The sequence below is a fragment of the Spinacia oleracea genome, chromosome 1 (assembly GCF_020520425.1).
Source record: "Spinacia oleracea cultivar Varoflay chromosome 1, BTI_SOV_V1, whole genome shotgun sequence".
Taxonomy (NCBI): Eukaryota; Viridiplantae; Streptophyta; class Magnoliopsida; order Caryophyllales; family Amaranthaceae; genus Spinacia; species Spinacia oleracea.
The window spans coordinates 135,440,400-135,467,683 of record NC_079487.1 but is presented as its reverse complement, the minus strand read 5'-3'; the positions used below and the strand labels follow the sequence as shown (position 1 = coordinate 135,467,683).

Genomic DNA, 27,284 nt, shown 5'->3' with positions numbered 1-27,284 from the left:
TTTTGCGTAATTTTAAATATGTTCCTCGTACTTGATTGTGATTTGGTTTCCCAATGTAGCGAAAACAATTTGCATAAGTTAATCTAAGTCTAAGAAACATACTTAAGTTTAATTTGTCATAACAAAATACCAAATATTAAAACTCAATTAGTTCTAATTGGTTAATTAAGCATGAATTATGCTACGTACGTAAATTACAAATTTAAACCTTGTTAATTTATTTTCATTTTTTTCAGGGAAAATTGAAAGGAAACTTTGTAGGTTTTTTTGGGATTATATTTAAAATTAAAGTTTTAGTTAACTAAATTGATATAAATTTAGAACATATATTGTACTGAAATACAACTTCAGTCTAGGTTAATACTCATGTTGTATGTTAAATTTCATATAATTTTATTATTGTCATATTTAGAATATATTTTTAAGCTTAAATTAGATCCATCTAAATTAACACAAGATATGTAATTTTTTATTTTATTTTTTTTGTGAATATCATTTGTCATTCATAATTATTATATTACTATCTAAGTAAAAATTTGTCAATATATTTTTGGGTTTAGATGAACACTTTTGTTATAACTTATTGAGTGTAAGTTATGAACCATACAAAACATATTGTAGAAACACGGTCAAAATTAGTACAAGATGTGATATGATTTTGGTAGAAATTTATTTGTCATTACTTATTATTTCACATGAGTATATTGTTGTTTTGACCTAAAATACGTCAATAGAATTTCGAAACTATGCTAGGACCCGCATTTTAAACTAAAAATGATACTACTTTTAATGTCCAGTGTATTGGTCAAAATATTATTTAAAGTTTAGGACAACTGTGTAAATATTTCAAATGTCAGATTGAAGCATTTTGGGAAAAAAGATATTCAAAAAAGTTTTTGTTAAATCTGACAGTACTTACTCTCATAAAATTTATTTCAATAATATGGGGGGAGAGGAATCAACTTGTATTAGTATCATTCAAATTCTTATTAGTTGATAATCTTTTAACACAAAGTATATTTTGAGAATGCAATAACACATAAATATGTATTTTTATTATTGTAATGATTTATTAAGATTGTAAAATCAGATATGTTTATTATACTCCCTCTGTTCCTAAATGTTGTTACCGTTTTCGTTTTTGGTGTTCTTAAATATTGTTCCCATTGTGAATCTTTACTATATTTAGCCATGTTTTTTTACCAAAATACCCTAAAATTCTTTTCTACTCCCTCCATATCTTTTTGTTCTTTACGTTTTCCTTTTTGGGTGTTTCAAAATGTTCTTTACACTTCCTTTTATAAATGCTTTAATATTCTATCAAAATTTGTATCCAATGATTATTTTAACCAATTAAATTCATTGGGTCATTTAATCTCTCACACTTTTCTCTTGGGACATTAAAATTTTCTCATTTTCCCAATATCAGATATTTGATAAAAGTTAAAACATTATAAATAAACGTAAGTTTTCTTGTTTAAATAAAAAAATAGAGGAATCTCAATGCACACTAATTAGACGTTAATAAATGTGCAAATTGCTAAACCTAAATAACAAAAAGAAACGGTGGGAGTAATTACCAAAAAAACCTTAAGATTCTACACATATTCTACCCTAAATTTCACCACCTTCCTTATTTTATTCATTCACCCTTCCCTATACACCCACCCTCCCTTATTTAATACATTTACCATTCCCCATACCCACTTTAATAAAACTAGTTGGTGGTCCGTGCGCTAGCGCGCACGACCCCCAAGATATTAAAAACTATTTCCCAAAATGTTGTATAAATCACGAGTTTAATTGCCCTATGGAAGTAGTTAAAAGCGTGGATATAGTAAATGATAAGAAATGTAGTTATTTCCTAGGAGCATAAAACTTCAAGTGGTCTATGTTCATATGAAATACCCTGAATTCCTAGACCACGTAAGGTAATCTAAATACTAAAATCATTCAACATAAACAATGTTGATTCTAAAAGAGTTATAACACACTGTATCAAAAGTTTACTGTATTATAATTCTTTAACATACAACCAGTGATTTGATTCATGACCAAATCTTGTCCAACTACATGTTGGCGGTTACAAAATAGCCGGGGTAATTAAATGATTTCCCTTCATTTTTCGCATCCCTCCTGTGTCACTGCAACACAAACAAAGAAACAAGGATTAGGGTTCTGGTAATGCTTTATGACACAAAATCTTAATCAAAGACTCGTGTATGTGTATACGAATGATATTTTCCTAGTTCGAGTAGTTCTTCACCAGTTTGACAAAAATATAATATTAAGCAGCCGAGATGACTCTATTGACAAAGTGGATCAGCTAGCTTTAGTAGCCTAGCTAGTTCTTCCCAGACTACTGTATGTGTGTCTATGCCCAATGAAACTACTGTCTACATAGGTAAAAAAAAATAAGAGTCTCTTACACTAAGTTTCACCCATCCTTTGGTAATAAGGAAAGCTAAAAGAACCAGGAAATTTGGCCAGTTTTAAGCTTTCTGATTCCTCTAATGCCTTGGAACCTTTAGTTTATCCAGGAAAACAAGCACATTATCCCACCTATCACCTCAGCAAACAATATGAGATTTTCTTGAAATGAAAACAATGTCAAAAAAAATCAGTTCATGCCAAATGCTCAAGTGATGGAAGCTAAACACCCAAAATGCACAAAAAACCTTTATCTCAGATATTTTATGTAACATTTTATGTAACAGACAATTTTCGTAATCTGGTGAGGCATGGACAGTAGATTACAACTCTTTTACACAAAAAGGCATAAATCATGCAAGAGAGTTAACTTTTAACATGAATCATGTGTTACAAAAGGAATATATCAGTTCAGAAATGATATTTGGAATAAAGACCTCCTAAAGCAACGTTTGGAAGTTCTTTTAACATGAAGCTATGCTAACATCAAACTATAATACGCAAGTATGAATATTGAACACAAGAAATAACACACATACACATAAATACATAGAATGAACCCATGCACTTGCAAATGTCGCACAAGGAAGGATGATAAATAGATGACCCTACCAGGCTGCCATAAGTCCCTCAACATTAAATAAACTCAAGATGGTTCCTAGCTATATTTACTTCTTATTTTGTCCAGCTAATTATAAACGACGTCACCTAGCTACTGTGTAGCTGAATCTTTCGAGCATCATAAAAACTGCATGAGAACAAGCAAGTTGTTGTCCACAAGAATCAACCAAGGAAGCAATTATATTCTAGTTCAAGTTTCAAACCCTAGTTCTAACTATGGGTCAACACCAACCCCATTAACACCAATTTCTAAATATCATACATCCACAGCTATAAAGATTACGATTTCAGGGTACAGTCATTGGAAGAAAGCAAGCTAATTCTACATAAATCCTTCGACCGTCATACAAAACAAGCAAGCTATTGGCTACAAGAATCATCCACGTAATTAAGTCTCCCTTCTAAGTTGTTACTCTTCTAAGCCCTAGCCAGAGTCTCTAACTATGGGTTCAAAACCACCCCCAATAGTACAAATTTCTAAATATCATACGGCATCCATAATTTTAAATTACGATTTCAGGTTACAATCATAGAACGAAAGGAGCCCCTCCCCCCCTTCCCCATAAGTTAGAGAATGAAATCATAGAACGATTTCAGGTTACAATCATTATTCGTATTAGATTCTAAACAATAAGCTTTAAGAAAATGTAAAAATTGCACTTGAAATTCACATCAAGATGTTACCAGTTCATCGAAAATCCACAAGTCTAAACAACCATACAAGTCTAAAATTGCAAAAGAAAATCTGGACCATGACCCAGGAATTGAAATCGGGGATAAGTGAAAAAAGGCTAAAATCCCAATGAACCAGAAATATGAACCTAATCAACATCCCAGTTGAGAAAACACATAGAAACCTACAAAACAAAACAATAAACCTATGAATTCTATACCAATTAAGCAAATCAGACAAACTCCAAACCTTACGAAAATTTGGTAATTGGTATTATCATCAGCTTCATCCGCTTCCTGTCAAATTTAAGAAAATTCAGAAATCCCTAATTAAATTTTTGCATAAAGAACCCTAGAAACTACAATCCTCGATAAGAAGAAAAACATACCTTAACCTCACCATTCTTTGAATTGTTATTCACTTATTACCGTCTTCAACTCACGTAGATCTCTCAAGGTATAATAGATTATCCTGTTGGGGCACGGTCAATCATGTGAGCGAGTCATAACCGGATAATAGATTATGGGGAGTCATAATCCAGCTTATGTATCCAGTTTAACCACTTTGAACCAACATCACTTGGGTTTGCACCACTTTGGATCTGCATCACTTGGTGGGTCTGAACCACTTTGGATCTGCATCACTTGGTGGGTCTGAACCACTTTGACTGCATCACTTGGGTCTGCACCATCAGAGCCTGCAGAGGCCACGTCAAATAATTTGCAACAAAGCAAAAAATACTTTGTCAGATGCACACTGCCTCAATTAATTAATTACCAGAAACTCCAAAAATAAAAAAGTGAACTCCTTTAACTTCATTCACATGCAGACATTAATTAATCAAGTAGAAAATTTGTAGTGGCAAAAGGAATTGATTAACCCACCGCCAAAATGAACTTCAGCACTAACTAACAAATTTCAGTAGAACAAAACATAAACTTGAGAAATATAACAACAACAGAATTGCCGATACAAAACAGCAGCAACAAACAGCAACATCCACAACACAACATATTCAATCAAAACCTAATCATATCCTATTAAAACAAAATCAGGGAACATAATTGTTGCAATATATGTAAACTCAGTCACCCTAACACCAATTGGATTTTATTTAAAAATTCTCCAAAAATCAATATAGTTTAGTATCACAGACCAGTAGATGTACCTTTTTCAACCCAAAAATATTATCTTCATCATCAATTAGCTCCCTAAAACTCAGTTTACCACCTAAAATTTAAGAAAATAAATTAACATTACTTTCAATAATTCAAAATCTTCATATTTAATCAATAAAAATATTTAATTCTAAATAGGACGACAAAGGAGAAAACATAAGATGCCCTGCCTGCATAAAAAGCTAAATGAATATCTCACTCAGGTCCATAATGAAAGAAGACTAACAAATCATTTTGGATCTGCACCACCTTGTGCCCGCACCACTTTGTCTGCATCACTTGGGTCTGCACCACATGAATTTTCACAAAGGTCTGCATCACTTAGTTCTGCACCACTTTGGATCTACATCACTTGGGTCTGCACCACTTTGGATCTGCATCACGTGGGTCTGCACCACTTTGTGTGCATCACTTGGGTCTGCACCATCAGAGCTTGGTCATATATGATTACACTAAAGTATGAAGATCTACTGAAGCTGCAGATTCATGACAGCTAAGACGATAAGAAGATGATGACGCAGACAAGCGGATTTGAAAAACCGGAGCACGGTATGCAGTAAGAGTCGGAACAATGCCGTTGCATCCTAAAATCACACCTCACAAAAGAAAATATGAACTTTTATTCTTCGAAAACACCAACTTCATATAGAATGCAAACGAACTAAGAAGATATATTTTAAGTACGTGAGATTAACATATGATCAGATTGATCACAAAACTAAAATAAAAAATTAAATCAATTTGTCCAGACTAATACATTTCCTAATACAAAACATGAAATTGGAAAAATTCAAAACTTTATTACATGAACTAATTAGACATGAACAAGTCAGATTTCATATGCTGTGTCAAATAATCAACTTTGGTGCATTCAATACAAGTTATAAATATTGCAAGAAAGTTAAAGCAGGAAGGTCAAGAACATGCAAACATAAATGTGGAAATCCGATAACATTATATCTTTAAAAAGAAATAGGGTTTTTCTTACCATAGGTAGATTTTCAAGCAGTTGAGACTGCAGCCTTATTCGATCTCGGCAACTGGAACATTTTCAGATACCTTCATCTGAGATCTCAGTCTTATAGAGCTAGAAGGCTCTAACTTTTGAAGAAAGTCTCTTCTTGGTCTGCATTGCCAACGTGTGGATGCTTTGGACTTAATATTCACCCCACTTGAGTAAGATTCCAAATACGGAGGTCGATTGAAAATCCTAACAAATGTGATCTGTGTAGATAGACAATTATCTGCTGAAGGAAATAATGCCCTTGGTCCAAGTATGCATTCTATGTTAAGTCTAATAAATGCGGTTCAGTATTAATTGACAAGTTAATAATTCAGTGAGATCAAGTGAGCTGAATGCCTAGCTAGAGGCCGCTTCAGTTCAAGTGGAATTAATGATATTAATCCACAGCTTACTCTTGACTGAACCCGTAGGGTCACACAAATAGTACGTAAACGGATCAAGTATCTAATGGCATTAGATACTCTATCTATGAATATTCGGAACCGACGGATCTTGGTTTCAGTGGGAGCTAAGATCGTCACAGGCAAGAAGTGAATACTCCGGAAACGATGATATTGCCGGAAACGGAAATATGGATCGTATCGGAAATATAAATATTATCCAAGTCGTAGATGTTGCCGGAAACGGAAACATGGTACGTATCGGAAAATATTATCGGAAATGGAAATATTGCCAGAATCGGAAATATTGCCGGAAACGGAAATATTGTCAGAATCGGAAATATTACCGGAATCGGAAAATAATTCCGGAAACGGAAATATTAAATATTTGTTCGAAACGGAAATTAATTCCGGAATCGGAAATATTAAATATTGTTCGTATCGGAAATGAATTCCGGAATCGGAAATTTAATCGGAAGCGTATCGTACGAATTAGCATCGGACGAGGCCTGCCGGACGAAGGCCCAGCACGAAGCCGGGCCATCGCCCAGCAAGCACGCGCGCCACAAGCCCAGCCAAGGCAGCGCCCAGGCCTACCGCAAGGCAGGCCCAGCGCGCGCCAAGGCCACGGATGCGTGGGCCGCGCTGCGTGGGCTGCTGCTCGCACGCGCATGGGCAGCCCTTGTGGCTGCCGTGTGTGTGTGAGTTTGTGCTCATGCGTGATTCCTAAATCTACAAGAGTTAGTGTATGATTAAATTCCTATTCCTAATTGGATAAATTAATTAAATAGAATTCATGTAGGATTCTAATTTCAATTAATTCGTATCCTACTAGGATTACGATTCCTTTTCCATAACTCTATAAATAAAGGCATAGGGGTCATTATTTATACACAAGTTTTAAGTATTCAAAACTAAGATTTTTAAGCAGAAAAATCAGCCAATATTCTTGCCTACCTAACCGAAAATATTAGAACCTTAAGGGCGATTCTAGTTGGTCAATCTTAAGGCGGATCCGGACGTGCTGTGGACTATCTACGGAGGGACGACACTTGGAGTCCTAAAGACTTGTTCTTGTTCGGTTCGGGCGCAGCTAGGGAAGGCACGCAACAAAGAGTATGCATCTAAACTATGCTAAATGATTATGTGTAAATAATATGTTTCCTGGCTTTATGGTTTTTCCGCATGATTTATGAACTGTCATATGAATCATAACCTAACAGTGGTATCACGAGCCCCTTATTATTTTCATAATCTAAATTGCATGAACATGGTTAAATATTACAAATTTGCAAGAATTAAAAGGGGTGATTAATTTTCGTAATTGTTAATTAATTGCAAATTGCGTTTATTTAATTATACGTACGCAGTTTTTCGGCAGTTTCTTCGTTACTCATCCAAATCGAGTGATTTTTGTGTCAATTCCGCATGTAAAAGGCATTCTAAAATTTTGACAAAAATAGTATTTTTCTGCCGAACCCAGAATTCTCAAATTCGAAGCCTAACTATGACTTTTCGAAGGTTTTAGTTTTTCGAATGCAAAATTTCGTAAATTTAAGATGTTAAATTAAATATTTGCGATTCTTGTTGATAAATCTTGAATTTTTGATTGACCTAGAGCATATGTTTAACAAGTTTGAATACCTAGTCTTGTTAATTATGCAATCTAATTTGTAATTATGATTAATTTGTTGAAAATTAGAATAATTTAGAATTAATTTGATTTTCATAATTAATTGTAATTTAATTAGAAACCTATGATTAAAAAACCACCATAAAAATTGTAAATTTACGATAAATTTTAAATTTTTATGACCTAGACTTGAATCCATAACAATCGGAAATCAACTGGATAATAAATTTTCGATTTTTTCGCCCTAAAATTATGAAATTAATATTATTTATTAATTTGTCATTAATTTTAAATATAAATTTTAAAATTTTATGCGATTCGTTCATATAACTTGCACGCACGAAGCAATGGACGCTTCGTGTTACCCTTAAGGGGTGTTGTATAATGCGGGCATGCGACGACGAGCAAGGGAGCTCGTCGCCCGTGCGGCACGAATGCAATGAGCAAAGGCGTAGTGCACGAGCACAAGGCAGCAGCCCTGCCTTGTGTCGTGTGCCACGAGCAATGAACGAATGGGCATGGGCGAAGGGCGAGCCAAGGCAGTCGCGTGTGGGCAGCAAGCGAGCTGCGCCACAACGCGCGCTGCCTCGCACAAGAGCGCGCAGCCTCGCGCGCAGCGAGCGCAAGCTCGCGTGCCACGAGCGCTGCGCCCAGCATTACTCGCGCGCACAGCGCGCGATGTCGCCCGCCCAGCGAGCGATGTCGCGCCCCAGCGAGCGATGGCTCGCGCGCACAGCGAGCGATGTCGCGCGCCCAGCGAGCGATGTCGCGCGCCCAGCGAGCGATGTCTCGCGCCCAGCGAGCGATGGCTCGCGCGCCCAGCGAGCGATGTCGCACGCGCGCACTGCGAGCGATAGCTCGCGTGCGATGAGCGCTGGCGCGCGCAGCTAGCACCAATGCGTGCGGAGGCTTGCGATAGGGAAGCAGCAGCTATGCGACGAGCGCATGGGCTGCACGCACATGGCCAGCAATGGCTGTGTGCGTACGGCCCATGGGCGTGCAACGCGTAGGGTGTTTTGCGTTACGATTAGATCGTTTTGAATGTTTAATTTGAAAATTTCAGTTCACGTAATTTTAATTAATTTTAAAATTAATAATTTGAATTATTTTCTTGGATTTTAATTTTGAATATTATAATTATAATAAATGTTATTTATTCTAATTATTTTACTAAAATTAAAATCATGAATTAATTTAAATACGACTGAAATTAAATTAAATTTTTGGATTCAATTATAAATTGATATGAGCTTTAAATTTTAATTAAATTTGTATGTTTCCGGTTGGACTAGAAATACATTTTTATGTTTGAAATTGGTAAAGCATATGAATTTATTGGTTTAAGTGGGAGCGCTTTTTAGTCATAAACTCTTGATTAGGTCTACAAATCCTTAAGGTTAAAACAACTTGATTAGAATTAATAAGGACTGAATAATTGGTAGATTATTGGTGCCCTTGATTAATTGCTGCAAATGTTTACGTGATGCATAATGTGTTTTACTAACCAGCTACGTGGGCCATTCATGATAATGAATGGGTGAATGGTATATATTGTATATGTACTGTTTTGCAGGTTATGAAGTGACTAGTATGGCCCAAATAGGATAGAAAATATGGTCTGCGTACCATTAATTTGAATGTAATTGGTCTAAAGTACCAAAGTTATTTTTCAATTCAAATATGGTCTGCGAACCATCAAATAGTTGTAATTAGTTATAGCTTATCCTATTTGAAGAAAATGGTGCCTCCCACGGAGATTTTCAAGACGGACTTTGAAGTCAAAGCTTCAAGATGAAGTCGGGCCATACTAGATCACAAATATCTTATGCATGTTTTAAGTTATTTATTGCTTTTAAATATGTCTTAAAATGCATGAGATCAAAAGCTTGATTATGTTGCATGATTAAGGATTTTAGTTCACTTAAAATCTAACCAACATAGTAAGAGCCTTAAGTTCCAAACTTAAAAATTGAGTTAAAAGGTGCCATGCCAAAATATACACTTGCTTGGATATCCTTTACATCAATCTAGTAATAGTTTTCGCTCAGCGAGGTGTTACTTATTGGTCCTAAAGGGGCAAGGTACACAAATAATTGTGAGTACATGTTAGTTTTGGTGAAACTCAACGATATAAGTAAGGAGTCCTTTTATGTCGTGGCAAATTCGATAGGTTTACCTAATAAGTTCTTAGACGTACCTATCAACCAAGAATAGTTTCTAGACTATTAGCAAAAGGCTTTTGCTTACCTAAGATGTTCTAGGATTAAGTCGACAAACTGTGCTTAGTTCTTCAATGATTTTAGGATCTTGGAATCATTTTATTCACACCTGCCGGAACACATAATTCGAATAAAATGCTAATGACTTGTTTAAATTGCATGATTGCTTTTATTTTCAAGTTATTATTCATGATAAATGTTTAGACTTTGCATGCTTCAATGTATGTTTTAATTATTATTTATAATTAAATATCTTGCACTGCAATAAATCCTTTTAGAAAGGTAACAGTAAATTTCCTCGATTGGTAGTGAATCCAAGAACGATTCACGGAAAAGAGAGAAAGTGAGCAATTTAAAATGTACGTTTCTTATAGCGACTTTTATGGTTGTTTTCGAATATCAAAATCGAATGGCAAACCAATTGGTGCTTGTGAATTCAAAATACACTGTAGTTTTGAGATCATGAAGCATTGAGTTTAACACGCTCAGCTTTACCAATGGTTAACAACCTAATATCTTTTTCCATTTAATTCTCGAATGAGTCTAGTCCCTAGACATTCGAATAGATCGATGCTTAGAGAACTTTAGAAGCTTCTGGTAAGATCATCTAGTTGAAACAAAATATTCAACATAAATGGTAAAGAACCTTGTTGGGGTGACATTGGACATGTCTAACAAAGTATAAAAGTCAACACTAAAGAATTCAATTCTTAAGACTATAAGAAAGGGTACAAGAAATAGGAAAACAAAGGAACAAATGAAAGGAATTTACGATTCCGGTTCTACCTATAAGTTTAAAGAGAAGTGACCTAGCAATCAAACTTCCTTGGTATCATATACCGCTTGAGGTTCTTACTTCGGTAATAACTCAAACAAATGAAGCTAGGATACACTAATGACCTACAAGTGGGAAATGAAGCATGGAAATGCTACATTAGTTGTAGGGTCATCTAGTTTGTTTTAAGTCCTTTCAAAGGCTGGAACTAAATGGCTATTTTATTCCATAATCAGCATACCTAAATTTCTGCTTCAAACACAGAAAGACTCACATTCAGAAGAACAAAAACAATGTTTGTTTGTTTATTTGAATGAAATGGTCAATTACAGGTTGAGTCAATATGCTTGATTAAAACAAACAACTCTTTAAAGAACTTTACTAAGGTTCAAATCAACCCCTTGATTTGAGTTCCACTAATCTTTGGCATTGTTGCTTAGACCATATCAACAAGTTAACATTCAAAAACTCTATTTTAATGGACTTTTGAAAGTTGGTTGATTTCTAGATCAACTTAAGACAAGCTAGTCTTACTTGTTGAAAGTAACAAAAGATGTGAACTATTGTTAGAACGCCTAGACAATAGAGTTCAAAGCTAAAGAAAGATTTTATGACTTTATTATTTCGCATGGATTTGAGTGAATGTAGGTTTATTTACTCAAATGTGATATAAGTTGAATCTGTTTGGCTAGTTCAAAGATTCAGAAGTATAAAATCCACTTGGCAAGAAATCATAAAGATCTAGGTTAGATCATGTTGATGATTACTTGAGACCAAATATGATCATCAATGATTGTGTGTTGTAATTTCACAATCTAGGTCCATAAGATATGGCATATCTTAGTTGGAATAATCGAAGTCAATTAGTACTTGATTCGATCAATGATGGATCATAAAAACTTTTCCTATAATTTCTAAAACAAAATGCTCAACTACCACCAAACTAAACCAAATTCGTCAAAGCTATTGAAAAGTAATTTCAGGATATCTTTTCAATTATATATCTAAAGAGTTGCTAAACTCAGTGGGAGCTTAGTGTTTGTTATTCAACAAACTAAGGCCCAAGTCTAGATATATGTTTCATTGTGATTTATTCAAATGAGACACAAGGGTATTGTTTCTACCACGAATTTTTGAGAACATAATGTTTGTTTGCTCGAAATAATGTCCTTTTGGAGATTCGTTTCCAAAATGACAAGTGGGAGAAAATAGACCTCGAAAGTTTTCGAGGCGAACAACAAACATAAACGGACATTCCGGAGGCTTTTCGAAGTACTTCAGAAAATCCGAACTTATTCTTTAAGGACTTTAGAAGTGGCTTTAAAGAATAGATATCTCTTAGAAGACTTTACAAGTGCTTCAAAGAGAACAGAATATTCAAAGGACTTTCAAGTGGCTATTGATATTCTAATGTTTGATGTTCTATACCCAAGTAGGCATAGAATTCAAGTCACTGAAACTATGAGATTCTTCTATTAGATAGTAAAGAAACATAGAGATCAGGTCAATGAAACTATGAGATTCTTCTATTAAATAGTGAAGAAACCTACAACTTGCAGTCAAACTATTATCATGTAGATTAATGAGTTTGTGACTTGTAAGAAAGCTATGACGAAACCTAGATTCCCTAAAATGGTTAGAGGCCATATATAGACTCAAATGTTTTAAATGGTTAGAGGCCATAAAACATACTCAATGTTTTGATGACAAAATTGAAATTTTGTTGATTTGCAAGAATGGGTTCACACCTATTGGTTGCAAGTTTGTTTTAAGGATAAAAACCATCAAACATGGAATTGTGTTCACACACAAAGCTAGATTAGTTGCTAAAGGTTACAAGCAAATTCATGGTGTAAATTGTGTTGAAACCTCATGCATAATCGTAATGCTCAAGTCTATAATTCAAGCAATGATTGCATATTGGTACATATAGCAATTGGATGACAAAACGTATTCCTCAATCAAATGTTGGAATAAACTATGTACATGGTATGTCATAGGATTTGTGGATCCAAATAAATGCTTGAAAGAGAAAACTAGCTTATAAAATCTAAGTACAGATTTAAGCAAGCAATTGGGAGTTGGAACTGTATTTTAGTGAAGCTAATAAGTATTTTAGTTTCATAAAATGTACATGATTCTTATAGATGTATAAGAAGTTTAGTGGGAGTACATAAAAACTTATTTGGTCCTATGTGTATCACACACATATCTCTCTATTGTGAAATAACATTCAAATGCTAATGACTTAGATTTGAAATTATTCATCAATGATGGACCATGGCGAAACTTAGTACATATTGGGTATTAAGATCTATTTACAAAGATCTTATAATATTGTTTTAGATTAAGTAATGGCATTTACTAAATCAAACACGAAAGTCTCCATTGGAGATATTCGACCCATGTGAATAAATCTAAGTAAAGAATGTTTGAACTATGTATAAGCATTTACTAAGTTAAACATCAAAGAGTCTAAATGAGATTCTTAACCTATATTATATGTCAAAGAATTTAGCTGGATTCAGTATCTACTAAAATTGAATGAGCTAAAGTTACATGAATAGAATTCAATTGGGAATTATTCTGCAAAAGAATTTATCATGTATGATATAATATGAGGATCGCCAAAAACGTATCGTATGACTTTAGGCATGACGAACATATACCAATCTCTATTGATCTAAGTGAAGATCAACTAGATTGAGATCAAGGATACTTATGGTACTTGAAAAGGTACATAGGAATAGTTCTTGATTCAAGGAAATAAAGATACGCTAAATATTGATGCTACACGCATAAACACTGGCAAAGGATCAAGCAAGACCCTTTGGAGTTAACCATTGATAAAGACGAGCTATAGAGCATCATGTTTTGAAATGGCAACATGGATTGGGGACCATGAGTTGTTGCGTGGGAAATTAAAATATTAATTTCTATGTTCTAAGATACAGCTGGAAAGTCTTCCACATATCTGTGAACTGCTTGGATAAGTAAATCCAAACAAAGCATCACTAGCAACCTACACAGTTGAAGTAAAAGTAATTATTGCCTAAGAAGCAATAAAACAGGGTTGTTTAAAGTTCCTCACTGAACTTGGGTAGATCACCTATCTGCTGGCTTGATGGTTCTTCATTGAAAAATGCGTAGAACCACTCTTGAAGCAAGAAAAACGTCTGCTATCTTGATGGTTCTTCATTGCAAAATGAGTAAAACCACCATCGAAGTAAGAAAGACTAGATCACATAATAAACAAACTCGAAAAGATCTTATCATCATATCTCAAAGAACATTCGATGAAAAGGATGTTAAGATTGGCAAAGCATGATAACTAAACCTATGCAACAAGTGAGAAGCAACACTCACATTGTCGCACTGGAAATCAAGCATAGCTTTGAATTCCATGAATTGTTTTAGAAAATGGGTTTGAGGCCCATGGTTGTAAAACATTGGGGTTGAACATTTATCATATATGAAATGTATTTTCATATTCCATTTAATCTTGGTTTAGTATTAAATGATGAGTCCCTTCAAATTTGACGAAATATTCAAGATAGACTGTCAGGACCAGTCCTGTGACTAAGAAATGTCTATCAAGTGAACTTGAATGTCAAAGGTTGAAAATGGTCCCTAGTCGGAGTTTTCTATAAAATTGGACGCATAGAAAACGTTAGACGACTAGAATGCAAGATGACTAGTAGTTCTGTTTCTTGAACTATGTGGACATGGCAATGTCATAATCATTTGCGTAGATACTTACTTTGGGAAGACTAGTATCGGACAAGACCTATGAAACTTTACTGTAAGAGATGAAAGTCTGTCATAAGTAAATTTCATTAAATTATTAGACACTAAATCCTCAATACCTGAGTGATTTGAGATTACTTGTTTGAGAACTGGTTGCTTTGACGTTGACCAACCGTCGCACCGTAAAAGGAGGCTATAAAGGCAACGCTCAGGTAATCACCTATCAAACGAAGTCTAATCTCAAGATCGCAAGATTGGGATTGTCCTCCCATAAATCGGGATGAGATGCTTAAAAGTTGTACAAGGCCACTCGGAGAGCTAGAAACTGTGAAATGCATGGCCGTGCTCGGATGAATCATAGGCTATGATTATCTGTTTATTTGATCAGTTGAACTCTGAAACCGAGGAACACCTCTGGACATAATAAGGATGACAACTCTTACCTTATGTTCAAGAGCAAGCATCGAGTGACAAAGGAATTAGGAAATGCACACTTGTCCCTAAGGACAAGTGGGAGACTGAAGGAAATAATGCCCTTGGTCCAAGTATGCATTCTATGTTAAGTCTAATAAATGCGGTTCAGTATTAATTGACAAGTTAATAATTCAGTGAGATCAAGTGAGCTGAATGCCTAGCTAGAGGCCGCTTCAGTTCAAGTGGAATTAATGATATTAATCCACAGCTTACTCTTGACTGAACCCGTAGGGTCACACAAATAGTACGTAAACGGATCAAGTATCTAATGGCATTAGATACTCTATCTATGAATATTCGGAACCGACGGATCTTGGTTTCAGTGGGAGCTAAGATCGTCACAGGCAAGAAGTGAATACTCCGGAAACGATGATATTGCCGGAAACGGAAATATGGATCGTATCGGAAATATAAATATTATCCAAGTCGTAGATGTTGCCGGAAACGGAAACATGGTACGTATCGGAAAATATTATCGGAAATGGAAATATTGCCAGAATCGGAAATATTGCCGGAAACGGAAATATTGTCAGAATCGGAAATATTACCGGAATCGGAAAATAATTCCGGAAACGGAAATATTAAATATTTGTTCGAAACGGAAATTAATTCCGGAATCGGAAATATTAAATATTGTTCGTATCGGAAATGAATTCCGGAATCGGAAATTTAATCGGAAGCGTATCGTACGAATTAGCATCGGACGAGGCCTGCCGGACGAAGGCCCAGCACGAAGCCGGGCCATCGCCCAGCAAGCACGCGCGCCACAAGCCCAGCCAAGGCAGCGCCCAGGCCTACCGCAAGGCAGGCCCAGCGCGCGCCAAGGCCACGGATGCGTGGGCCGCGCTGCGTGGGCTGCTGCTCGCACGCGCATGGGCAGCCCTTGTGGCTGCCGTGTGTGTGTGAGTTTGTGCTCATGCGTGATTCCTAAATCTACAAGAGTTAGTGTATGATTAAATTCCTATTCCTAATTGGATAAATTAATTAAATAGAATTCATGTAGGATTCTAATTTCAATTAATTCGTATCCTACTAGGATTACGATTCCTTTTCCATAACTCTATAAATAAAGGCATAGGGGTCATTATTTATACACAAGTTTTAAGTATTCAAAACTAAGATTTTTAAGCAGAAAAATCAGCCAATATTCTTGCCTACCTAACCGAAAATATTAGAACCTTAAGGGCGATTCTAGTTGGTCAATCTTAAGGCGGATCCGGACGTGCTGTGGACTATCTACGGAGGGACGACACTTGGAGTCCTAAAGACTTGTTCTTGTTCGGTTCGGGCGCAGCTAGGGAAGGCACGCAACAAAGAGTATGCATCTAAACTATGCTAAATGATTATGTGTAAATAATATGTTTCCTGGCTTTATGGTTTTTCCGCATGATTTATGAACTGTCATATGAATCATAACCTAACATCTGCAACACTGGATAAACTAACAGGCAATGCAAATTGATGAAAAATATGGCAATAAGATAGTAATGTTTAGAAAAAGATGAAGCGAGATGAAAAATAGTTGGATGTAAAAAGCTATTCAACCACTCCAGCCAGTAGAGTGAGTAGAAACTACAGTTTAGAGTCAATTCTTATGATATACTTCGTAATAAGTTAATAACTATGAACTGTCAGTAAGGCACGGTATATATGTCTTAATCTTATGACTTGTTCTGGTTGATCAGTTGCTCAAAATCTTTTCTACCAAAGGCCGACATGAAGGATCACATCAATATTACAGTCAAAATGACACCTCATATTATTTCAATTATCTAATGCAGACATTTAAAATTCGTACAGTTAGAGGAGACGGAAACCAACAAAACCAACTAACATGGGGCAAAACCTTGTTAAGCACTTCAGATTACTGTCTATGTATTTTCCAGTAATCCTGGGAAAAGTCTTGACACAATGAAATTTTGGCAGCTTACTGAACCACCCAAAACCAAAAAAGAACATGATCCAAACACTGCTGATTTATTTATAACTTCCTTTAAAAATAAACCAAAAAGACATGCAATTTGATCCCTTCAATTCTGCAAAAATATATATACAGCTTTTCCAAGCTCAATCTTCAAACAATGAAAGAGACTCACCTTCACGGTTCGTTTACTGAACTTCTCAATACTTTATCATCTTTCTGCAGCAGATATTAAAGCAGCCTTTTTTGGTTAGAGAAGTAATGTACAAGCTGGGCAGGAATTATATATATATAACACGAGGAAATGTTATAACTAATAAGGGTCGTAAAGCTAACAGTAAGATGAATCACACGGAGCTAACGGAACTGGATATGTGATAGTAGATTAGTAGATGTCCGATATCACTATGATACAGCTTCATAGACTATGCACAACAGCTATAGGAACTTTTAAAATGGGTGCAATAAATCATAATTCACTGCTGAAACTTCAGATTTACAAGAAAATTAGATCACTTGCTCCACCACCATTCTAAAGGACATGAGAAGCACTGAGGCCATAGGTGGTTACCAGCTATTGTTGGCTACTCCACTATTTCTCACGTCTTTACCTATAGCCTATATCCCGCCATACTTTCTTGACCGTGTTACACATCTACCTTAATAAATTATTAACATGTTACTGTGTTAGAGATCGAGGGGGAGAGGTTTGGAGACCAAAACATATGGTCAGCGATCCCTCCCTTTTTTTTCCTCAATCTTTTTCTCTATTCACACCCATGTGTCGAGGAGAGATATAGAGATAAATGGAAAAAGTGCATGTGTGATGAGGAGAAAAAGAGAGGGAGAGACCACAAGCAAAATAATTTATTGTCAAGAAATAAGAAGTGAATCAGTTGTATCAAAATCAATTGGCTTACAATGCAAAGCAAATCATACCATCATAAACATTATTCAGCTTGTAGATTCAACTAATGAGGGAGAAAAGAGGCAATCTTTCAGTCACTCGGCTTATTAGTTAAAACGGGATCAAAGTTTGGGAGCTCTACAGATCAACCAATGAGGTAAAAGAAATCACCTATAGAGCTATTATGACAGTGTTAATTAATGATTACTGGTCTAGGGATAGCATATTTAACCACATAAAGCTCTATCAGAAGGCTATCTACAAACCCAAGGAAACATGCCAGAACCTAAAGAAAAGGTATGAATAGTTTTAGCTCAGAGACTTGTATTATGCTTAGACTCCTAGAGATGTTATATAGAACCTGTCACCGACGATAACTTTTACCCCAATCTGTCAGAGTACTCACTACCATCCATAGTTCATCATAATACACCAATAAAACGAGACAACAGTAGGAACCAACAAAAGACATCGGGGGATCAAAACAGCCAAAACTAACAGCCTTCAAAGAGATCAAAAGTGAACATAACTTTTATCTAACCAGCAGGTAGATAGACTGAGTATATGTAGAAACATAACAAGTGGATCCTATTAAGGAAATAAGATAGCACATATCTTCATCTTTCTATGTAAGATTTTAAATGCAATCATGAATATCATTATGCCAGACTTATTCTATCGTATCCGCCAGTAGCAACTTTCGACATTTCAGAACTTCATATTAATACAAATACGGGAAAATTAGGGAGAACATAGGGAAAATCTGGCACTAAAAACAAACAAATTTTGAATATGCCCTATTTAAACTATTTCAACCAAATATACAATGGAGGCCATTACGGTCAAGTTCAATTGAATTTGATATCCAAACAACGAAAACCTAACTAAAACTCAATCCAACAACTAACAACTAAAGTTCCCAACTTTCAAACCAAACTTATCCACAAATTCAACAATGATGAAAGGGGAACGATCACTCCAACAAGAATTACAATACCCAGTTGAAAATCTAAAACTGTAAACTAAATAAATAAACAAAGAAAATCATCATCATCATATTAAAAACACAAAAAGCCAGAAAAGTTCATCATCAACTTAAACAACTGCCACTAAGGTGAGAAAAGGGATGATAATTTAACTTTTGTTTGTGTGGCTGTCAAAAAAAAAGAAAAAAAAGAACAACTTAAACAACGCAGACAAATTATCATTAAAATTCACAATAAAAACCAGACTATTCCACACTCCATGAAACTCATTCGAATTGTTAATTTCAACTCAACTATTAATTCCCTGACACTCTAGCTAACAGATAGGAAAAACCAACTAATTGCAACAATCCAAATCTAACCCGCTTGACTATAATCAAAAAATTAATTGATCAAGCAAGAAATGGCTTAACCAAACTTCAAATTAAACACAATAGACAATCTAAACACCAAATTTATCCAAGAAAAAAAAAATCGAATTCAAATATGAAATTGAATAGAACAAATATTTCAAGATCAAAAAATCACCTAAAAAAGAATCTTGATTCGTTCAAGAGGGGCTACGTCAGTTTTAGCGATGCCGCCGGAAACTCCACCGGCGAGAAGCTCCTTGGAGAAAATAGGCATGGCTCCGATAAACTCCTGCATATGAGAAAAGGAAAATCTCTGAGGCTGCTCTCGACATTTTGGCTTTGATCGGCGAAACTCAGCAGAAACTGGGAAGGGAAGATAAAAAAACGGAAGCACCAGAAGGGAGAGGAGGGAAGGGGGAAACCCTACAGAAAAAAAGAGAGGAAGGGAAGCATTGAAGATGGAGAAGTGGGTACACGTGGCACAATCTAGAAAGAAGGGCAAATGAGTAATATAGAGATATGAGTGGGGGCAAAATAGGCAGCACACTATTGCTGCAATAGTAACTACAAGTTTGTATGTTTTAAAGTGTTAGGATATATTTCATTTTCCTTATTTCTTTAATAGTTTCTCTCTCCTTACTTTATTCTTTACATTTAAAATCTCTTACACAGTTACACCCCAATCATTACTCATATCTCCATACAACCCAATATTCCATTTTTCTTAATTGACACCCATATTCTTTAGGGGAACAACTTAAAGGGAGTAGTTATTAGTAACATACAATGCAATATTAGGAAATCAATGGTAATAGCGCAAAGTATAATTTGTAAGTTTTCCCATGTTAAGTGATTTATATTTTTCATATCAATAACAACACATTATCTTTGATTCTTGCCATAATAAATGAATTCGTAATATTTCTTATCATATACTCCGTATATATTCTATAATATGGAAGGAACAAAATTAGAAAATATACAATTTTTAAAAGTTTATTTAATGGAGTAAATATTATAAAATAAAACAAAATAAAAAAAAGTCAAGGAAACACCTAGAGAAGACACGTGTCAGTCATGTTGTGTCTTTTAGTATATAATTATTGATGATTATGCAATTCCGTTAGTGCTACGCAGCGCGACAAGGCTCTCCACAAAGGACCTTTCACCCAAATCTACCCGAGACGTCAATCGCCATAAACGACAAACTTCTTAAAGTTTCCTTTTATTCAATTGTATATCACACGTTTCTCAACAATCGTCTCTTCATTCTTCACAAGTACCAAAACAAGTTCATTGTACATAATGAAAGCTTTGAGCAAGGAAATTTTTAGGAGTTTGTAAAAATTTAAATGCAGAGATGAAACTAAAACACATAGATTATTACCATTAAACTCTATAGAATATAGAGTAGTGTTGAAAAACTCCAAATAAACCTTAGAAATTGCATCAGGAAAATTATCATAAAGTTGTGCATCAATTGCTTGTTGGTAATTCAAACTTTGAAAGAACAGTAGCAAATGAAGCACTAATTCCTATCTCATCATAGATGATATTCTTGATTTGAAGTCTAATTTTGTTAATGTTTGTTGGTTCTATGTCAAGCATAGTGTTAATAATGTCTACAATAAGTTTGTGAACATCCGTTCCCTATTTCCCTTTCTTCAAACTCAAATGGAGAAAGTTCTGCTTCACATTCCCTTCTACCGAGTTAGTTGACATCACAGTTCCTTCAAATGTCAGAAAAAGCACTGGATCAACAAGTCTTTCCTCTCATAATCTCATTTTGTAGGTCACGTTTCTGGTGCAAGTCACTCTACTATCACAGAACACTAGTATAGTTTACTTGTGTATTCTAAGCTACCTTCTACACCATACCTTTGTTGCAATAACAGAAAATCTGTCAGAACCCAGTTTCTTATTCTAAAGCAGTTCATGATCCTAGGTGGGTAGAAGCTATGGGCAAGGAGTTTCAAATTCTACAAAAGAACCACACGTGGATTTTTATAGAACTTCCAGTAGGTAAAAAGACAATATATTGTTAAAGGGTTTTAGTAGTAAAATTTAAGGCCGATGGAAGCATTGAAAGATTCTAGGCTAAACATAAGGGTTGTAATCAGAAGTGGGGAATTGACTATGATAAAACCTTCACCGAAATAGTTCATAATTCGTAAGGATACCAATCAACTTGTGAGATTTTAGGGAATACCAGGATACCGAGTAGGAGGAGAGGGAGGAAATCAACTACTTTCTCCTCCCCGCAGCTATGCTCTCGCCGCTTAGATAAGTTCTTCAATTTTTAATTTAGAAGTTTTCATTTTTTGTGTATTGTTTATACGGATATTTCATGAAATACCCCCGAGTTTTGCCTTAATTCACCAAATGCCCATCAAGTTCCAATAATTCACCAAATACCCCTCACAAATTACTTAATACCCCAAATACCCTTCCATGACGTCATCATCCTCATAATCAACCAATTACGATCTAATTACTCACCTAATCCCTAATTAACCCACCCATTAACATATTAACCCACCCATTTAACCCATTAACCCACCCATTTCCTTTTCCTTTCTCACTCCCCTTTCTTCTTCCATTAACCCACCACCCACCTCAAGGATTTCCATGGCTTCCCCCCTTCTTCACTCTCTCTCCTCACCACCTTCCTTCCCCTGACCTTCCCGGATCTTTCTCTCTCCCTCCTTCCTTCTTCCATTTACGGCTAATTCACACACATCAATTGCAATCCCAATATACAACAATTCGGGTGAGAAAAATAATACCCAAAATCGAGCATTGAAGAATTGGGTGAAGAACATGGCTAATTTTGATGAAAATGAAAGGGGGTTTGTGCGAAACAGGTGTTTTTTGTTGAGAAAATTGAGTTTGGGATTGATGGAGGAAAGAAAACCCAACTTCGTTCATGTGGGTTGTTCTCTTTAATTCTTCCGGCGTCGATTTCGGTTGTTTGTGGTTCTGGGTTTGACGACGGCAGCGATTGTTCTCTTTGATTCTTCCGGCGTCGATTTTGGTGTGATGTTGTCGGAGGAGGATGGTGGTGTTGGTGTTTTCGGAGGAGGAGATCCGGCGTCGATTTTGGTGTGGTGTTGTCGGAGGAGGCTTGTGGTGTTGGTGTTGTTGGAGGAGGGGTGTTGTCGGAGGAGGCTGGTGGTGTTGTTGTTGTCGGAGGAGGAGGAGGAGGAGATCAGATGATGATGATGAGTGACGGCGGTGGTGGTAATGTAGGGAGGGAGGACGTGAGGGGGGAGGAAAAGGCGAGGGGCGACAAATGGTAAATGGGGGCGAGGTGGTGGCGGCGGTGATGGGGTCGAGGAGGGAGAAAACGGGGGCGATGTGGTGGCGGAAGAGGGGAGATGAAGAAGGGGTGGTGGCGGAAGAAGTGAGAGGAAGAAGATGAGTTAATAGGAAAAAATGGGTTAATTAGGAAAAATGAGTAAATGAATGGGTTAATTACATGGTAATTGAGTTAATTGAGGATAATGACGTCATGGGGGGGTATTTGGGGTATTAAGTCATTTGTGAGGGGTATTTGGTGAATTATTGGAACTTGATGGGCATTTGGTGAATTAACGCAAAACTCGGGGGTATTTCATGAAATATCCGAAAACATTTATAATTGCTTAAAGAAATCATCCGGTGAGATTTTACGACTCTGATATTTACTACTGTACAATTATTGGATGGGTGGGAAAGCTCACTTAATATTGAGTACTTGTGTGATATTTTGTATGTGCTCATTGACTTTGGTTTGAGCTTCACATTTAATTTACCAGAAGACAAAGCAGTGGACTTGTACGTATTTATGTACTTGGAAGGGAAATTAAATTATGCATTCTTCTTGTGGAAATGTGGTAGGTTATATTACAATATATACTAAGGCTTAACAATCTACCGAATAATCATTATACACCATAGAGAGATAAATATACACACCAAAACAAAAAACAATTGTTCAACCTTCAATAGCAAAAGGTAGATACAATGTAATCACTCTGAAGATAAAAGTTTGTGTTCTAAAACATTGCTCAATTTCTTTTCTTAAAAGTTTGTGTTCTAAAACATTGCTCCATTTCTTTTCTTTTTTTGTTAATAGCTAATAAATCAAATCATGCTTGACTCCATTTGACACTGATGTTTATGCGAAATAAATCTCCCTCAATAACTACATCATTAGAAACATTACCACCAACTTTGAATTGAATTGTGTCCTTTATGAATCCACTGAAACTCGGGCATTGGCAACTCAAATCTACTGCTATATGCAAGCAGGAATTGTGCGGAACAGCAAACACGTTTTTTGAAAGCTCCACATCCATATCAAAATCCTCCATACATGGGATTTCTAAAGGATTTTCTTTAGGCCTCTCAAAAATCACATTTTGATAGTATAATCTCTCATAAGTTGATCTACGCCCATACTTATCATTAAAAGCAACCAGACTCCCATGAATTCTGCTAATTTCATTAGAATAATGTTCATGCCCACCTTTGAAGAACAACTGAACTTTTAACGTAACCTTTATAGCATAAGCTATGACTGTGTAATGAACAGCAGCAAAACTAAGTTCATGCTTACCTTTAATAACAGAACACAAGAGCCGATTAAACCAACCACCTTGATGATGATCAATTCCATAACCTGACGATACAATCCCTTTGATTGACACAAGACCATCAACATCCTCAAGGTCCACTGATATCTCAAATGCATCCCCGCCTGCTAAAGTAACATTTGGGCCTTTTAGAGGTAACAAATTTCTGCCAGGGTCCAAGATAAACGGATCATCCTTGCATCTGTTAAAAAGTTTAAAACCACCCGGGCCACCGCCAAAGGCAACCATTCCATGGAGTCGCAAGGGCTTGTCAGTTTCCCGGCCAATAAAGATTGAAAACACCTCCACTGCATGAGGAGCCTGAACATAAATGCAAACAGCATTATAACAAGTTAGAAAAATGTAAAATTGACGGATTATAATTGAGAACAAAAGCCAAAGTAACATCACATACCCAAAAATGGGAATGAATTCCACAATTGATTGATTTTTTGGCGACCGGATCATCCAACTTGAACGGCTTCTCCCAAACAATAGTCACTTCTGCATCTAAATTACTTAGACCAGTAATGGTTTTCTCAGCCCTGTGGTTCGTAGTTTCAAACTTATTGCTGCCCTGAACAATTAGCTTCTTTGTAGCAAAATCCCATAATTCTACTTGAATTGTGAGAGATGAATATGCAGGCACTGCCACCACAGATCTAGACAGGGCGAGAGGACACCCCAATCTCACCCATTTAAAGTCATTAGAATCCTCCTTAGTCTCAAAAAGCATAATGCGATTAACTTTACTTTCCGAACATAAAAGATTATAACTGGCAGAAATTGTCCCGTAAACCTTAAATCCTTTCTCTTCCTTTTCTTCTCCTATTCTCCTCTTGTTCCCCCTTCCTTTAATGAGTTGGACCTCGACAGTGGCAAAAACACCAAAAGTTAGTGCAAGGTACTCCAACTCTGCGGAACAGCCAGACTCATGATGGCCATGAACCATAAGTTTGTTGAATTGTTCAAACGTATGATTTTGTTTTGCCATATCAACAGTCTTCACCAAAGGTTTAAAACCATTAACGATGGTTTCACCTACAACCCTGTCGAAGATATCAAGACCAATAAATGGTCTATCCATTGACATAATATCATCAGGCCCTGTGAGGCTTAAGGTACCACCATCGAAAGGGATTATCTCTGGTTCATGACCTTGAACATTGCGTTCATAGATAACACATTTGGTATTAGTCTTATTAGTCATACTATCAACAACAAAAATATTAGCATAAATTGCCCGTGATCTCATGATATTGCTGTTCTTATTAATGTTGCGGAGACTCACAGATAGAACCTCAACCACAGGTTCACACCAAACACCCACAGAATGTTTGCTAGCATCATTTCCAAAGCCTTCTATTTTACTGTCTGCTTCAGAAACTGTCTCATCCAGAAACACGTCCGTCATCTCACCCTCTTTCGGCACCTCCATCATCTCGTCCATGATAAATGGAAACACAGGAAATACTGCCTACAAGTATCAGACATAGTTCAAAAACAAGACAAATGTATGTGTAAATGATTACAGAGAGTGAAGGATGGTATTGTATCAACTATGAATAAGACATCGGGAACAAAATTGCTTAACTGACAGGCATGATTTGGTTCACAATACTGGAATGGACCGGTATAGATGACCATACAAAGGAGATATCTACTATCTATGGTGGAATGGAGGTTGGAATCTTAGGGGTTAGAGGGGTTGCAATTCATTTGTTGTTTAAAGATTGGTGAATAAAATATTCAGGGGAGGATCAAGGTAAATTCCCAATTTTCTCCCCTTTTTCCTCTTTTATCTACTCCATCTTCAATATGCACAAGAAAGTTATTGTTTTTCGAATTTGATTGGGGATTTGGTGGTGGCAAGTCACAAAATTAAGGTAATTTTCCATACATTCGAAAAGCTCAGATGATGATTTGTTGCTGATTTAAGTTTTCGATCTGTTTAGTTTATTGGAGCATGCTGATTTAACATCTTATGTGATTTTTTACATTTCTGCCTTGGTCTTATTCTGGGTTATGTGAGTTTATGTTTGATATCTTTGTGCAAGATTATTTAGTATTGACAATTCTTCTGTTTGCTTGTCTGTTTTTTGGTTAAGTTTACACTTTGCTTTGCTTACTTCCCTGACTTGTGGTAAACTGATTTCTCAGGACGTGTTATTATTATGGTGGAAGAGGCCGGCTTCTCAGTTTTAAGCGTGCAAAAAAGGCTCGTATATTGGTAATTATCCCTTTTCTTAGGCTAAGTTAAATCTGATTAAGTCGCACATTGAGGAGAATTAGGGCAGGTTGATTTAATTTTCCCCTGTGACTGGTATAATATAAGTGTGATAAGCACGGAGTAATTATGTAAGTAGGGCTTGATGTGACGATATATGTTTTTGTAATACGTAATGAGCATGATTCAACTCTAAGATTTCTGAGACCTAAAGCTTATAGGGTTTGCATGACAATATAAAATTTGCTTGCAATAGCCTTTATTCGCTCACTGCATTAAATATATGGTTTAGCTAAAGACGTCGTATACTCGTAGAACGAGGACTGAAACCGGAGAGGGAAGATATATCAATTCTTGAAAGTCGGTTTTAGAATCTCAAATCTTCCAGGAAGGTGACCTCGACTACCTAGGAAAACCGAACCTGATCCATAGACAAAACATCCTCTCTATTTTGGCAAAGCCATTTGTCTTCAATTTGATGGATGTTGAAACTTTTAATTTAATTTGTTTAGTAGAAAGTGGTATAGTTCAACATTAATGAGGAAAAATGGAAGCTTAATTGCGTATTTTTGCTTGTTTATTTTTTTGTTGGCACTAATTCCTTATTTTTGGCATTTGGTTGATGTTTTCAGATGCAAACAATTTTTTTTTCAACAAAAACCTATAATAATTACAAAAACTATATTAATCATAATTTCACAAAATATATTTTGATAACTGGGGGAACAGCGCGCGTTCGTCCAACAAATAGCCATATATAAAACTGATGATGATAATAAGAATTTCACAACACCAAAACAAATCTAACCAAAAAAACCCCAAACATAACACAGTTACTATTTAGAAACCCATCACTATATAAAAAAAGCTAATAAAATTAGAAATAAAATCTACAGAGAAATAGATAATTACCGAGAATAACAGCAGCAGCAGAAGCGGCGGCGGCGGCGGCGGTAGAGAACCGACTTGAGCAGTTAGGTTTTAAGAGGACGAAGAAGACGATAAGGCGTGATAGGATTTTCTATAATAACTTACCTGAATTTGGTTTTTTTTTTTATATGGTAGAGACGATTAGATGAGAGAAAAGAGGGTTTTGACTTGTGAGATGGGTGATTACGGA

At 35.9% G+C, this 27,284-nt stretch overlaps 1 protein-coding gene across 13 annotated transcripts; it reads right to left on the bottom strand.

The window, feature by feature from the left end:
* Window positions 1-1,817: 1,817 nt before the first annotated feature.
* LOC110785705 (uncharacterized) lies at window positions 1,818-27,253 on the bottom strand. Of its 13 annotated transcripts, none has more exons than XR_002532664.2 (12): window positions 27,077-27,238; window positions 24,353-25,414; window positions 23,922-24,258; window positions 19,497-19,610; window positions 17,251-17,294; window positions 16,583-16,595; window positions 5,891-6,150; window positions 5,129-5,320; window positions 4,893-4,954; window positions 4,113-4,421; window positions 3,974-4,020; window positions 1,818-2,144 (listed from the first exon to the last, which is right to left on the bottom strand). XR_002532664.2 is itself a non-coding variant. In XM_021990192.2 (5 exons), the coding sequence occupies exons 2-4, from the start codon at window positions 25,385-25,387 to the stop codon at window positions 19,540-19,542; spliced, it is 1,443 nt and encodes a 480-aa protein (XP_021845884.1). In that variant the 5' UTR covers window positions 25,388-25,414; window positions 27,077-27,238; the 3' UTR covers window positions 1,818-2,144; window positions 19,497-19,539. The 13 variants fall into 13 exon arrangements, 4 of the variants coding, with proteins under 4 accessions (XP_021845884.1, XP_056686607.1, XP_021845883.1 ...); XR_008922613.1 differs by lacking the exon at window positions 16,583-16,595 and adding an exon at window positions 2,430-2,562 and having other exon boundaries at window positions 5,073-5,320; window positions 5,891-6,126; window positions 27,077-27,237; XR_008922614.1 differs by lacking the exon at window positions 16,583-16,595 and adding an exon at window positions 2,430-2,562 and having other exon boundaries at window positions 5,891-6,126; window positions 27,077-27,237.
* Window positions 27,254-27,284: the final 31 nt, after the last annotated feature.